The sequence below is a fragment of the Mastacembelus armatus genome, chromosome 12 (genome assembly GCF_900324485.2).
Source record: "Mastacembelus armatus chromosome 12, fMasArm1.2, whole genome shotgun sequence".
Classification (NCBI taxonomy): domain Eukaryota; kingdom Metazoa; phylum Chordata; class Actinopteri; order Synbranchiformes; family Mastacembelidae; genus Mastacembelus; species Mastacembelus armatus.
In genome coordinates this window covers 18,389,770-18,403,356 of record NC_046644.1, presented here as the reverse complement: position 1 = coordinate 18,403,356, position 13,587 = coordinate 18,389,770, and the positions used below count along the sequence as shown (strand labels likewise).

The 13,587-nt window shown below is 39.3% G+C and overlaps 1 protein-coding gene across 2 annotated transcripts in view; it reads right to left on the bottom strand.

The window, feature by feature from the left end:
* The window catches only part of ap3b1a (adaptor related protein complex 3 subunit beta 1a), a 44,781-nt gene that overhangs the window by 18,998 nt on the left and 12,196 nt on the right, over positions 1-13,587 (bottom strand). For both annotated transcript variants that reach the window (XM_026297371.1, XM_026297370.2), the window contains exons 7-20: positions 10,692-10,874; positions 9,956-10,111; positions 8,845-8,942; positions 8,638-8,692; positions 8,482-8,553; positions 8,187-8,249; positions 7,943-8,075; positions 7,706-7,815; positions 7,419-7,595; positions 6,306-6,492; positions 5,539-5,669; positions 3,458-3,602; positions 3,139-3,316; positions 1,072-1,222 (exon numbers count right to left, since the gene is read on the bottom strand). In XM_026297371.1, coding sequence (XP_026153156.1) covers positions 1,072-1,222; positions 3,139-3,316; positions 3,458-3,602; positions 5,539-5,669; positions 6,306-6,492; positions 7,419-7,595; positions 7,706-7,815; positions 7,943-8,075; positions 8,187-8,249; positions 8,482-8,553; positions 8,638-8,692; positions 8,845-8,942; positions 9,956-10,111; positions 10,692-10,874 — 1,839 coding nt within the window. The remainder of the gene's footprint in view (positions 1-1,071; positions 1,223-3,138; positions 3,317-3,457; positions 3,603-5,538; positions 5,670-6,305; positions 6,493-7,418; positions 7,596-7,705; positions 7,816-7,942; positions 8,076-8,186; positions 8,250-8,481; positions 8,554-8,637; positions 8,693-8,844; positions 8,943-9,955; positions 10,112-10,691; positions 10,875-13,587) is intronic.

Genomic DNA, 13,587 nt, shown 5'->3' with positions numbered 1-13,587 from the left:
GGTTTCAAACAATATAACTTAGAAAGTCATTTTTTGCAAGTCCCAGTCAAGTCTCAAATCTATTATGTTTGAAAAGAGTGTTCTGTCTCCTACTACATGTTATGGAAAAGTGACATTCAGGTCATCCAACATTTCTTTAATGTTGATGCACAAAAAACATAAAAAAGTACAAAAAAAGATTGTTATCAAGCTCCAACTATGGAGTCCAAGTCACCATGTGTTACTGCGACTTCAGTCCAAGACTTGATCTCAGCCAAGAGAGTCACTGAGCTGAAACTATACATCACAGTATGAAAACTGCATGTGTTTTCCCTCAGCTTCAAATGTAAAATGTTTGGTAACGGCTCCCAATCAACATCTTTTGTATTTAAATCACCATTTGCATGCAGTCGGTTGCCATGGCTACAAAAATCCACATAAAAACTGTTTTGGATTTTAATGTTAGATGTTTAGAGGTTAAAATTAATCCTCAACACTATAATGTATTAGGAAAAACATATTTACTGTAAGTTTTGAGAGTATTATATACACTGTATTTGCATAAACATATTTGCTTATGTATTTAGCATCGAATTTATTCTATTTGCATAATGAGCCAGAGCCACAGAATAAAAACTATCATGAAAAACTAGCATGTTGTTATTAAGAGGAATGAAAACCATTAATTTAGAAAATACAATGTTTTCTGCGGAGCCTATTCAATTAAAATCAAACCACCCAGCCCACACAATCCTCTGAATCTGTATTTTTCATAATAGAAAATACTTCAGACTTTCCATTTCGAAATCTGAATAAATTAAAACGCAGAGTGACAGATAATCATGTGATGCATGGGCCAGTTTTTTAATTTAATTGTGTAAATGTTCATAAGTAAACAGGTCAGTGATGTTCTGTGGTGCAGACTGAAAACAAGCTCAGATACTGGGAGGAGAACGTGTGGGGTACTGGGGAAGAGTTGTGTAATGTTTTTGATGGGCTAACATTATAGCAGACACCTCACTGTATTTGTGTTCATAAAGTCAGAGATATTTCTGCTTTTGGCCCAATTAACGCCCCAAATAATAATGTCACCTTAGGTCTGGACTTCACGTCACTCTTCTTCTGCACTGTGGGGGAATCTGAATCAGAGTCATCCTCAGAGTCCGTCCCTGAGCCGGAGGAGCTTTCAGCTGAGGAGCTGCTAGCCTGGACTACAGGTCCGTTACCGTTTTCATCCGAGTCACTGAAACAATCATATATTGATCAATACAACACAACACACACATAATAAAACAGTATTGTCCATGTATTCTATTGCACTATTAACATGACAGGCACTTTATTTTACATAAAATGTACATGTACAGCTTCCATGCAAGTAATTTGTACAAATACTCTAGGAATCTCCAGGCAAAGGAAACTTAGTGATATCTGTTTTCTTTCAGTCCAGTCAGAACAACAAAGATCAATCTGTTTGTGTTTGTGAAGTTAATTCAATGTTGCATTCACTCAAAAAGACTTTTTCCATCTTTCTCCTCTCTCTTCCACTTGCTCTGTCCCTCTTCAATTTGTCCCGATAATGAGTGTTTACTCCGCCTGCCTGGGATTTTCAGCCGTTAAATTAATGGGGGAATTGTGACGGTAACTGGCTTTTTAACTTGGGCGATGATGAAAAGCCAGTATTAATTTGGCCTACAGATTTCATTTGCTGCGAACAGGAAAAAGTGATATAAATCACTGTGGGCCTGATTAGGCCCTCCCTGAAATGACTGGGCCATAATGAGGGCATTATGCTGTGTTTGTTGTGGAAGCACTGGGGTGAGCTGCTCTAATTACTGTGTGTATGTGTGCGTGTGTGTGTTTGTGTGTGTTTGAGCACTGGGGTGAGTTGCTCTAATTATACTCTCTAATGGAGAGAACAGGGTCAGCCGGCAGCCTGTCACACAGCAAAATCAGGTACATTCTGTGTGAGTTTGTGTGTCCGTGAGCAAATGAAGTAGAGTGCATAAGAAACTAAATCTGCCAGTGTGTAAGAGAGTGTGCGTGAGCATATTCAGTAGTAATGACTCAAATCTCATTCATTGGTAACACCAGGCTGGTAAATGACCAATCAAAAGTCATTATCCATTAGCCATGTAAATGTGGGATACGCTACTGAAGGAAAATTCTCCTTGATTAGCTTGTTAATGGGACTCACACTAACGATATTCTAGCAGCTCTACCAGCCTGAGTGTGTGTGTGGGGGTGTGTGTGTGTGTGTGTGTGTGTGTGAGAGAGAGAGACAGAGGAACAAGGAGGTGTATTAGACAGTACACTACATTAGGTGTGTATGGCTCACATATTACACCTAAGACATTGTTATAAGGTTATTTTTTCTCTCTTATCTGAAAACACAGATTTGGAGAAAATGTGGTGGACAGAGAACATGTGGCCCAAGACTTTGGTGGTCTGTGCTCTTAACCCTATTATGTGGTCTGGTTAAAGTCTGGTTAGCTGTATTCGTTGGTGGTGCAAAACTCCTGTATTTAAAACTTACATATAAGTTTAGGGCTCAGTTGGTGGAGTTAGAGGATTGAGGCATAATGAACACTACATGACAGAACGTGTTGGAATAAACCACATCTTCTTGCCCAATTACTGTAAGTGTGCATCTAATTCTTTTTCACTTTTTTCTTTTTCACTCTTTTTCAAGTTTTATAACCATTTATGAAGGCCCTCATCTTTTCTCAGTTGAGTTTTTAGGTTTTCCACTTAAAACTTTTCTTTATTTGGCCACAAACTCCAAGTAGAATAAGATTCAAAATTCTTTACAATTTCAGGCTTTTCCTGAACGACAGGTTCAAATGAAAATGTTGGTGGGTTTAGGGAAGAAAAGTTCAAACTGAGCAGAAGGAAGAATCATGCCAGCAGGTGGGTTGTCATATATATATATATCGCATAAACATGGCTGAAGTTTTGAACAGATGGAGGTTCAGCTTATTGATGCAGCAAAGCACTGATCACATTTGTTGTTGTCTACGACTCCGGTGTTTCCCACAAATACACACCCGTCCAATTATCTAAGCGAATAAGAAACAGGCGACATCTGGACATACTGAATTCACAGGGAAGAAAAATGACGCTTTCAGAGTCTGACAGACTGAAGGGATTTTACTGTACCTGTCAGCAGCGGTTGGTTTGCTTTTCTTAAGCAGCACCTTCTTGGTCTTTTTCTTCTTTTTTTGTTCCGATTCAGATTCACTGGAGCTCTCCTCAGACCCACTCGAACTCTTTCCAGAATCACTGGAGGTCTTCTCCGACTCTTCGCTGCTTTCCTCCTCGCTCTCACTGCCCGACTCTGTGCAGAGATTCACATTCATATTAGAAACAGTAGTTGAATTCAAGTTATAATCTTTATATTGTCATGACACCAAACACGGGAGATCTTTCTGTAAAAACTACTGCACAAAAACCTTCGAACACACAGACGGAAACAAACCTTCACTGCTGCTAGTGCTGCTGTCGTCGTCACTGCCACTGCTGTCGGACCCTTCCTCATCTTTTTCGTCTTCATCATCCGAGTAGAACTTGTCATCGGACTTGGGTTGCTTGACTTTCCCAGCTAATGGTACCCACTCCTGCACCTAAACGGATATGGTGGGCAGTGAAGCAGTGACATATGAGACCACAGCAATGAAGATAAATAATTTAGGAATAAGTGAACTTCCAGATTTTGAATTATTCTAATAGATTATTCAGAGGAATTATCAAATAGGCTTTGGTTTGTGTGAAGGAAAAAAAAAGAAGCTTAAAAGCATCTACCCATGCAGAATGTGAAGAGCTGGATATACACACTCTATGGCTCTCAATCAACTTAGTAAGATGTTCTGAAATTTGTCAATTAACCAAAAGCATAATTAATTCATTCAGTTATTGCAGGCATTCCTTTAGTCCAGGACAACAGAGATTTCCCAAGTTACCTGATTTATTTTCTCTTAAATCTGCATTACACTTAAAACTAGCAATAAAGTTTGTTGATGCAACTGCCAGTGTTGTGCTTTATTGTGGTTTCTTTTATTAGGATCTCCATTAGCTCCCACAGACTAACAAGGATAAAGCTCGAGCTGGTTCGGAGAGAAAAAAACAAACAAACAAAAAAAAAAAAAAAAAACAGGATCAATACTATCAGTCACTGAAAAACAAAGCCCTTTAATTTTTATAATTTTTGTTTTTTTTAAACGTATAACAAAGTTTTTGTGTTTGAGCTTAATTTTTCCAAACTGATTCAACCTAAGAATTTATATGTCTAACTTTTAAAGTTAAAGAATAGACATATATATTGCTAAGAATGACCAAAATTGCAGTTAATTAGGTGGGAAAAACATAATGTTGAATATCCATTCTGTTTACTGCTGCTTTTTATTACATCAAATGTATTTTTTATTTATTATTTCACATTTTGTACTGAACCATAACTGTGAGATTTTTCTTTTTATTCCGATTTATTCCCTTTTAGTTGATTTTACCAAGAGATCACACAAAAATATTAAAACTTGCTATGTGCTGGTTCGTCTCTAAACAGAGTTACCTGAACCTCTTTATGGCTCACTGTCACAATCTATTGGCTTCTAAAGATGTAAAGCTCAGCTCATATTTATGTTGTATTTTGAATTGAACTTTTAAAAAGCTTGGTAAATTCCTAAAACAGTTCAGCACTATACTTCTTAGCAAACATTACTGGGAAAAGTGTATATTGTGCATTTATTGAGGATTCTGGCTCTAGTGAGTATTTGTGGAAGCAAGAGGCACACTAGTGTGTGTGTGTGTGTGTGTGTGTGTGCGGTAATGTAAAAGCAGCACCATGTCACTGATGTGTTTTTAATGGCTTCAGGACAATGCAGCCCTGTGGCACAGAATAATATCTAACTTTGGATACACAGAACTGTTTCTGCAGAAATTGTAAACTGGGTTTTCTACACAAACATTTTCTGAGCTTTTCAGGTGTTGGTCTGTCGGACTTGAATGATGTTAAGATATACTGCTTATCATTACGTCTGCACACAGTTGAGCCTTTGTTAGCCGTCTTGGACAAATGCTTGATGTTGATTGTGATGACTACTTAATATTTCATTTTCAGCTTCTGGCAGCTTGTCCCTCAAAACACTGAAATATGATCATTTCTCAGTGAAGTTACTCTCTGCAATGTAAACAACATTCAAAAGAAACAGCATGATGATGAGAGCCATGAACATCACTTTAGCATGATTTATAAGGAACTGTCACAATTACCACCTGCATTCTCTGCATTTCCAGTGTCAGATCACACAGTAAACAGAATGCCACCCACAGTTTTGATGTCAAAAACAATAAAAAATAAAAAAAAATAAAAAACCCACAACATCATGTTATTGTTTGCAGAATGACACGTTTGTCATTATGTCTGACAATCAAAGTGAGGAAATGACAAAATGACTTTAAATAAGCAGACAAAAGGGACAGAAGAAGCTATAATGTAACTATAAATATATTGTGCTGAGGGCGACTATGATAAAAAGTTTGTTAGAAAAGGAGCTTCCTTACTGGCTCAATGACTTCCACATTCCTCACAGACTGGTCAGGAGCAACAGCAGGCCAGTCCACCAGCTCCTGGTATCCAGTAGCTTTAATATTTAGACTGTGGGAGAGAGTGCCCAGTTGGTAACGGTCTCGATCTGAAAGTAGAGAAATCATAAAAAAAAAAATAAAATGAAAAACGAAAGAAAATTAAACAAAAAAACCACTGGGTTGTGAAGATGAGAGTCTTGGGAGGTATGCTCTAAAATGTGTGCTCTGATATAAAAAAAAAAAAAAAAGAGAAAAAATACTTCACTTGTGAATATTAAGAATGGCAGGGGTTGTGAACGCTTTCCATAAACACCTAGTAGGTGCAAACTGCTTCTGAATTTTAATGTTGTCTGAGACAGTTTTTGTCCCTTTTGTCAAGGAGAGAAAGGGAGAGAAGAGACAGCTAAATGAGGAGATTTTTTCCTGCTCTGTCTGAAAAAGGTTAGCATTAGCTCAATAATTTACCCATCTCATTAGTCCAAGGTAAAGGGGTCTGACCTATCTGCCCTTCAGAGAGACAGACACACCAGAATAATAAAACCACTGCCTGAATCAACTTTGCATACTACTGGAAATAGAGCCACAATATGTGAAAAAGATCCAGTTAATCCATATTCAGCGATTCACTGATGAATTACCAAACGGACTAAGTGGAGGAAAGGTATCGGACCTTAAATTTTCAACCTACTTAAAGGATTTAACAGTTTCTAAATAAGGACAAAAGGTTATAAATGTCAAAGTACCTTTGAAGGAAGACTCAAGGACCGGGGCTGGTTTGGGGGCCAGTAAGATGCGTCGAGCGTATTTGTTGAGAGATCCACTCTTCTCACTGGGCACTATCAGCTGTCGGATGAAGCGGGTTCTGTCTCTGATATCGTAGTTCTGGTCGTATTTGCCCAAGTTCAGGATGTACTGGGTCAGGAGCTTGGTCTGGAGGAAGAGAGGGTGGTGAGGCACGAGCTGTGGATGATGTTGATAAAGGAACAGTTCTACCTGTCTAGAAAAACACTTTCCTGCAAGGTTAAATGAGAAGGTTGACACCACTCATGTCTGTATAGATGACGTCTATGCATCGAGCTAGACTCTCACAAGTTGTTAAATTTCTGTTTGTGTATACAAATAATATAATCTGTAAAATATTTAGCTTTAAAAGGTACTCATAAGTTTATTTTAAAAACTTAGAATTTTTGTTTCCAACTGCATCTGACTCCAAACATGTATGTTTTCACCAAAATACTCTCTTAAAAATCAATAAAACTGGAACTCCAATCCTTAATAACTAATCAACAGATATCTCCTGCATCCTTTTCCCCAGTTCCATATCTTCTTTCCCAAACACATCAGCCCATACTTCAGCCTGGATAAGTACTTCGCTGCACAAGCACCAACATATATAAACAAAAAGGAATAAAATGTTCCTCTGCCTATAAGGCAGCATTATACCCCAAATCTCTGCCTTTCTCCTTCTCTATCCTCCCCAGCACATTATAAGGAGTGAGAGGTTTAATGATGTGCTCATTTCAGGAGACGGCGTCTGGGTTCATAAACCCAGCTCAGAGGCCAAAATCACCCCATTCAACTGAATGGTCCTGTAGACACCAAGCAGCGTTAGGAGATGCACCATTACATTAAAGCACTTTCTTCTACAGTTCTATATTTAAACCAGGTATTTAGCTCAGAGTTGCAGCAGTGTCCATAAAAACCTTCAGAATAATTAATGGCCTCATACTTAGATTACGGAGGTCTGATTTGTCTCTTACGTACCATATTAATTTTAGAAATCGGTAGCATTAAAGCAGCACCGCATTTGCCTTCTGTTCAGGTCAACACACAGTGTCTTTGCATTTGTGTCCTACCTGTTTAGAGTTGGTCAGGTAGAGTTTGGCTGCTAAATTGACTGTCTGCAGTTTGACAATGTCCTCCTCCGTTGTGAAAGTCTTTGCCATTTTACGAAGCACATCAGGTGCAATCTTCGGTACCCTCTCGCAGTACTCTCCTATCAGCCACAGGATGCTGGCTCGGGCCATGGGGACCTGAGGTTTGGTTGGTGAAATGTCACAGTTGTTTTTAAACTTTTATTAGCATATTCATGCATTAAGTGTCATGTTGATCGACCGTAGAAATGACAGCAATCAAACCGTACAGTGATGTTGTCAAAAAGCTTCGCCATATGTTTGATGATCTCACTGTGCTGGCTGGGCTGAGTCTGGAGCAGCTTCTTTATCACCACCACACTTTCAGCCACCACAATCTCTGTGGACACAAAGCAACAGGTTCTGATAAACGCAGGCGGTTAAAATGCCTTATTATACCGAGGAAGTTAAATACTGTCTTGACAACTAGTAAGTGCAGGTATTTCTATTTAAAGCAGACATTTTACCGTCTCTGTTGGAAAGCAGCAGCACCAGACCATTGAGACAGGTGTCCGTCACCTCAGAGATGTTGGTGGCACATCTGCCGATGGCCTGAATGGTGGCTGCTGCGAACGCCTTGTCCTGACTCTTCACATAGGTCTAAAAAAAAAAAAAAGATGACACCAAAGTTTAATATCCAAAATCTCAAAGTAGCAACTAACCGTTGACAGATGTCAAATCCAAGCACTTGTTAGGAAACAAAACACAAACCTGAAACTCACGCAGAATAATGGAGATGTTGGCTTCATTAGCAAGGTTGGTCAGGATCTCCAGCTGCCAGAACCAGAAGGGAGATATTGTTAGAAACTAACAAGCTGGTTGAGAAACGGATGATAACAGTCAAGCAACTGAGCGTTTGAGCTAAAATGATGTTCAGAAATTGTAATTGTATTAAAAAAGGTGCAAATATAATCAAACTATGCAGTTTCAGAAATGAGGACGAGTATAATTTCACAAGCTGGAAATTTTATTGACCCTTTTTCGACACAATAAACTGGTAGTTTACCTTTAGTGTTTTGATGTGTGAAGCATCTGTAGATCTGACATAGAAACTCTTGAGGAATGGCTCAAACAGCCCCTGTTTGCAGATAATTGATGCGATTAGACAACTTGCTTCAACACAAAACACCATGACTGTTCTGCTGTAAACAAACAGCCTAACCTTTCTCTGAATGGACATTGTGGCGATGTTCTGAAGCACAACATACTGCACCTCTCTGTGCAAAACAGAAGGGAAACCATAACATAGTCCAAGAAAGACAAAGACAAAGTGACCTCAGTATCAAAAGTGGTTGGTAAATCGTTCATCACAGCTGCTGCAGAGGAAGCAAAAACGCCCATTCAGTCATTTTTTTTTTTTTTACATTACCTGTGGCTTCTTAGCAGTCGAACCAACGACTTGGTGACGACGTTGACTTCATGTTTAGGGGCGAGGTGCCAATAAAGCTGAGCGACAGACATCACCACCTAAACACACACACACACACACCAACACAGAAAAACTAAATATTGCTTCGTTTTAACAAAATTGCTTTTTGATAACACCTGTAACTGCATATGCTTTTTATTCTTTGGTTTAATGTTCAACCACTTTCCAGAACGTGCTTCTCTCCAACTCTATAGGTTACTCTGCCATGATTTTATATATATATATATATATATATATATTTTTTAAACTTTAAAAAGCACTTTCCAACTTTTTAGTGATTTATTATTATTGCAGCCACGATATATTAGAAACTAAAATAAAATACCTTCCTTCACATGCATTTCTCAGGCTCTACAAAAGTGCTCATGACTCTATAAAGGCATTTTATAGCGGCGCTTTAAATAGCAGGAGCACATGTGTCCATCACTGCAGGCAGAATAAAAGGGTTCAGGTGTCTATGAAGATGGAGGATGTCACCGTGTTGTCACAAGTAAAGACACTGCATGTCACATTTTAATCAACACTTTCATTTGGGAGCATTTTTCTCGCGCTGCTACACAGCGACAGAGACCTTGAAGCTGCAGGGTGATGGAGATCTGCACTCACTATGTTTTTATCTTTTTTTTTTTTCTTCCAATCTCGATGACACACTGTGGCAGGTGTGTGTGTGGGTGTGTGCCTGTGTTTTGTATGGCGTGTGCAGATGTGTGCATTATATCTGTGCAAGAAAATGTGTCTTGGGGTGCATTATTGGTAGGAAGCGAATTTAAAAGTCGGTGTATGTCCACACAGTGCGGCAGCTTGCAGCAGTAGCTGTAGTTTTTATTCCTGAGATATGGCACGGAGGCCACAGTCACATACCTTGATCAATGTTTATATCTCATACCTATATCTTTCAACAGGTTAAGAAGCAGCACACACATTTACACACTACACTTTCCAACAATAACAATAAATTTCCATCAGTTTAATTTCAGACTGTGTGTTATTCTCCTCTTAAGGGCTTGAGGGTAGCTGTGTAAGTCTGTGTTTAGGTGTCCAGCTAACTCACAGCAGTGTTCCTGCTCTGCAGTAGAGGTTTGGTGTTTCTGAGCAGCAGCCTGTGATCAGGATCCATGATGTAAGGCTTGGCATCCGTCTGGCCTTTTTTCTCCTCAGAGTCGGAGTCATAAAAAGCCTTCTCATTGTTCTCATCAAACACAGTACCCTGAAAAACAAACACAGCGTACATCACACCACTACACTACACTATCTTAGAAGTTAAACCCTCAAACAGTATCTCTACATTTCCCCGGTCAATGTGTTTGCACAGGAGTTCAACACAGTGAAATAGCTCAACTATATAATTTTGCACTTACCACATTTCTGGAAATCTATTTTTATTTTTCCCCACTGTCAAGATATCCTGAACTGACTAAAACCAACAATGCTTTAGTTACTAGCCAGTTACTAGCCACAATTATTGCACTCATAAAAGAAGACTCATACTGAGAGCATATTCCTGCTACTCAGTCTGACGGCGAGGAGCTTTAATGTTTGATATTCAGACACTGTGGATGTCTCTTCCTGAGCACAGGACATGATGTGCTTTGCAATTCTAGCAACAAATTTGTGCAGCTGCAGGTATTGGCAAGAGCATGAATTGCTACTGTACCATGGGTAGAGAGCCTCCTTATGAAGTTAAAAAAAATAAAAAATAAAAAAATCTAATTGCAAACTGGTGAACTGCCACTGTATGGATCTGGACTGCCATTTGTTTTTAGTCCTTGGCATGATGAGTTCCTCACCTCCTTCCAGGGACTGGTGAACTGCGTCCTGGCATAGCGTGTCAGCATGGAGATGATAACCACCTGGCCCCATTCCTCCACATCCACCAGCAAGTTACACAGCTTTCTGTAGTTCTTATGGATCAGGTCAATGCGATCTGGACACACCTCCTCAAAGGCCATTACCACACTACCAGCCACCAGCTACAGGGAAGAATGAAAGGAAGGAGAAGAACAGTGAGAAAATAACTAACGAGGGAAATGTTAATTTCTTTCCCTCTTGCTTGTATTAACATACAAGTTAATAGACGATGCGAGAAAACATAGATAAATTGAACAAAGACTTTATCTCCTAAACATATTGTAATATACAGATTCTGGCAAATAAAACAGTGGTTAATAGGAGGAAAAGTACTCTTATTGCACTTAAAAAAAAACCAAAAAAAAAAAAACCATGGTGTCAATTTACAACCTCTTAGTCTCTAAGTAGTTTATAATTAGAAGGAAAACATTTGCTCTTAAACTTTTAATTTACTTATTTTACACAACCCGATGAACAAAATACATCCGTATGCGTATTCTTCATATCTTGCCCATCAATTCTATTTTTTTCTCTGGTACAAACCTCATTTTATGTTCAATTCATGAGGAAAAAAGAGGACAAGGAGAAAGCAGCGGCTGAGAGAGACAATAATCAACTAGATTATAGTAGAAGGAGAAAACCTATTTGGCTGTTGCCTGCCCCCCACCACAAAACTGCCTGCTGGCTCGCTGACTGACTGTGAGATTGAGTGAGTGACATGGAGGTGTATTAATATGCAAACAACATTATCATGGGCAGGCGAGGGTGAAGAAGAAGAGAATGGGAGCAGAATCTGGTCTTCCCAATTAAAGCCTTCTGGCCCCTGGTGGCCCTATGGGAACTCAGTGCATTTACCCATCAGCATTGTCATGAGCCTGCATTGATTGTGCGTGTATGAAATGAGTGTGTGCATGGCTGCTATCTGTAGATTCCCTGAGAATATCTGAAACTTGCACCTGAATGATAATTAGCCTTTTGGACATTCACATTACAAATACTGCTGGATGAATGACTGAGGAATAACCAACATTTTATGGTATCAAAGTTATATTTATTAACTAGTCAATGCATAATCAAGCAATGACACTTGCAATAGATCTGCTGTAGGTAATCTCATGATAATGCTACTGTAACTAAATACCAAGAGCAGTTTATTAAGCACCCTGGGCTAAAAATAGTCTAATACAGTCGTGCAACAAATTCTTCCTTCATGAAGGTGATGATGATCAGCTTTTGTTGTACTGATTCAGTGTTACAATCATTTGCAGGCTGCAGTTTGTTGTTAAACTAAAATGAGAGAGGTGTGCAATTCAGTTGACACTCAATATAAAAAGCATCTATCAGTTCAGAACCGTTTAGACAGTTTTGGTTTAATTTGCCCATATTTTACGATATCAGTCGATAAGATTTCTGCCACCACCCAAACACAATGGGGGCAAACAATATTTGGTTTATGATGCTCAAAGCATTGAAACATTACATTAAAAAAAACAAAACATCAACGGAAGCATTTCTTTCCAAAAATAATGTTCCTCAGGGTGTAACAGGGTGGAAACTACTTTTAAAAGGAGCATAAACCAGTAGCTCCAATAAAAACTGCTCAGCAATACTGATTTGCCAAAAAGTAAGTATTATGTTGATGGACGGTGTAAATCACATTATATCAACTGCATCAGTGTTAAGAGTAGCTTCACCGCAGTTTTCGGTTAATATCTCTGCAAATCTTCTACTGTAGATAAGCTGACACAAAGCAGTCAATTAGAAAATGCATGTGCAGTGTTGGTTTTGGTCTCGCCCGGTCTTTGCCATGTCTCTAAGGCTTTTTAAGCAGCACTCTTCCTGAACATGTGGATCCTACTATAAGGCTTTGTGCATTCTCTCCCAACTTCCCCCATTAGACACAGCTCCAAGGTAAACTACATGCACCATCAACAAAACTGACACCCCAATCTATGGAGTTCACACACTTCCTCCCCCCTCCTCCTCCACCTTGACCATATTATCTACCCTGCGTGACAAGCCGGTAATGGAAAAATCACACTAAGCAAATGGTTCTTCTAATAACAATAAATTTCCTATAAAATTATGAAGGGCCCAAACCGTTTCCTTGCATCTATTTTGCTATGAATTCTAATTAGGGTGCCAGGGAGGCAGAGAGTGCTGGGTCATCACGCCAGAGACAACGTGCGCCTTTTTGATTGATGGCCCGGTGTGGGGTTGGTCTATCCTCCCTGTGCTCGCTCCTCTTCTGCTCTCTTTCCTCTCCCTCTTTTTACTCTTAAATTAATGGGCGTCTCACCTAGCCCCTAATCATAGTACCCCCCCGCCCCCTGCACCTCCTTTCTGTTCTCATTTCAATTTTGCAGAAGGTGCAGGGGACGGGGGAGAGCATGGGAGGGATCGATCATTTATCTTGTAATGGCTGGATAATAGATCCATCACGGTAAAACAGCTGCACAAACTCTATGTTGTCTCTGTCATCAGGCCTTCCCATTTTCTCTTTAAACCATCCTGCCTATAAGCAGGCCCTCGTGTGTCACAGCCATTTAACCAAACAAGCACATCTGTAAGGATAAATGTCAGGAGGCCTGGACAAAGCCACAGCCTGGAACAATAACCAAATGTTTCCTTCTTTAACAGCCAGCACGGTGACATCAGTTAAACAGCGTCTAAATGAAGCTTAATGAATTCAATGATATGTCATTAAACTGATCGATTTGCATTACATATAACTAAAACTTGCATCAAAAACTTTAAGGTTTCTCAAAGGCTAGCTGCTTAAACAGAGATTTTTCAAAGCAGGCATTTTGAAAAGTTATATTAGAACAAGCACAG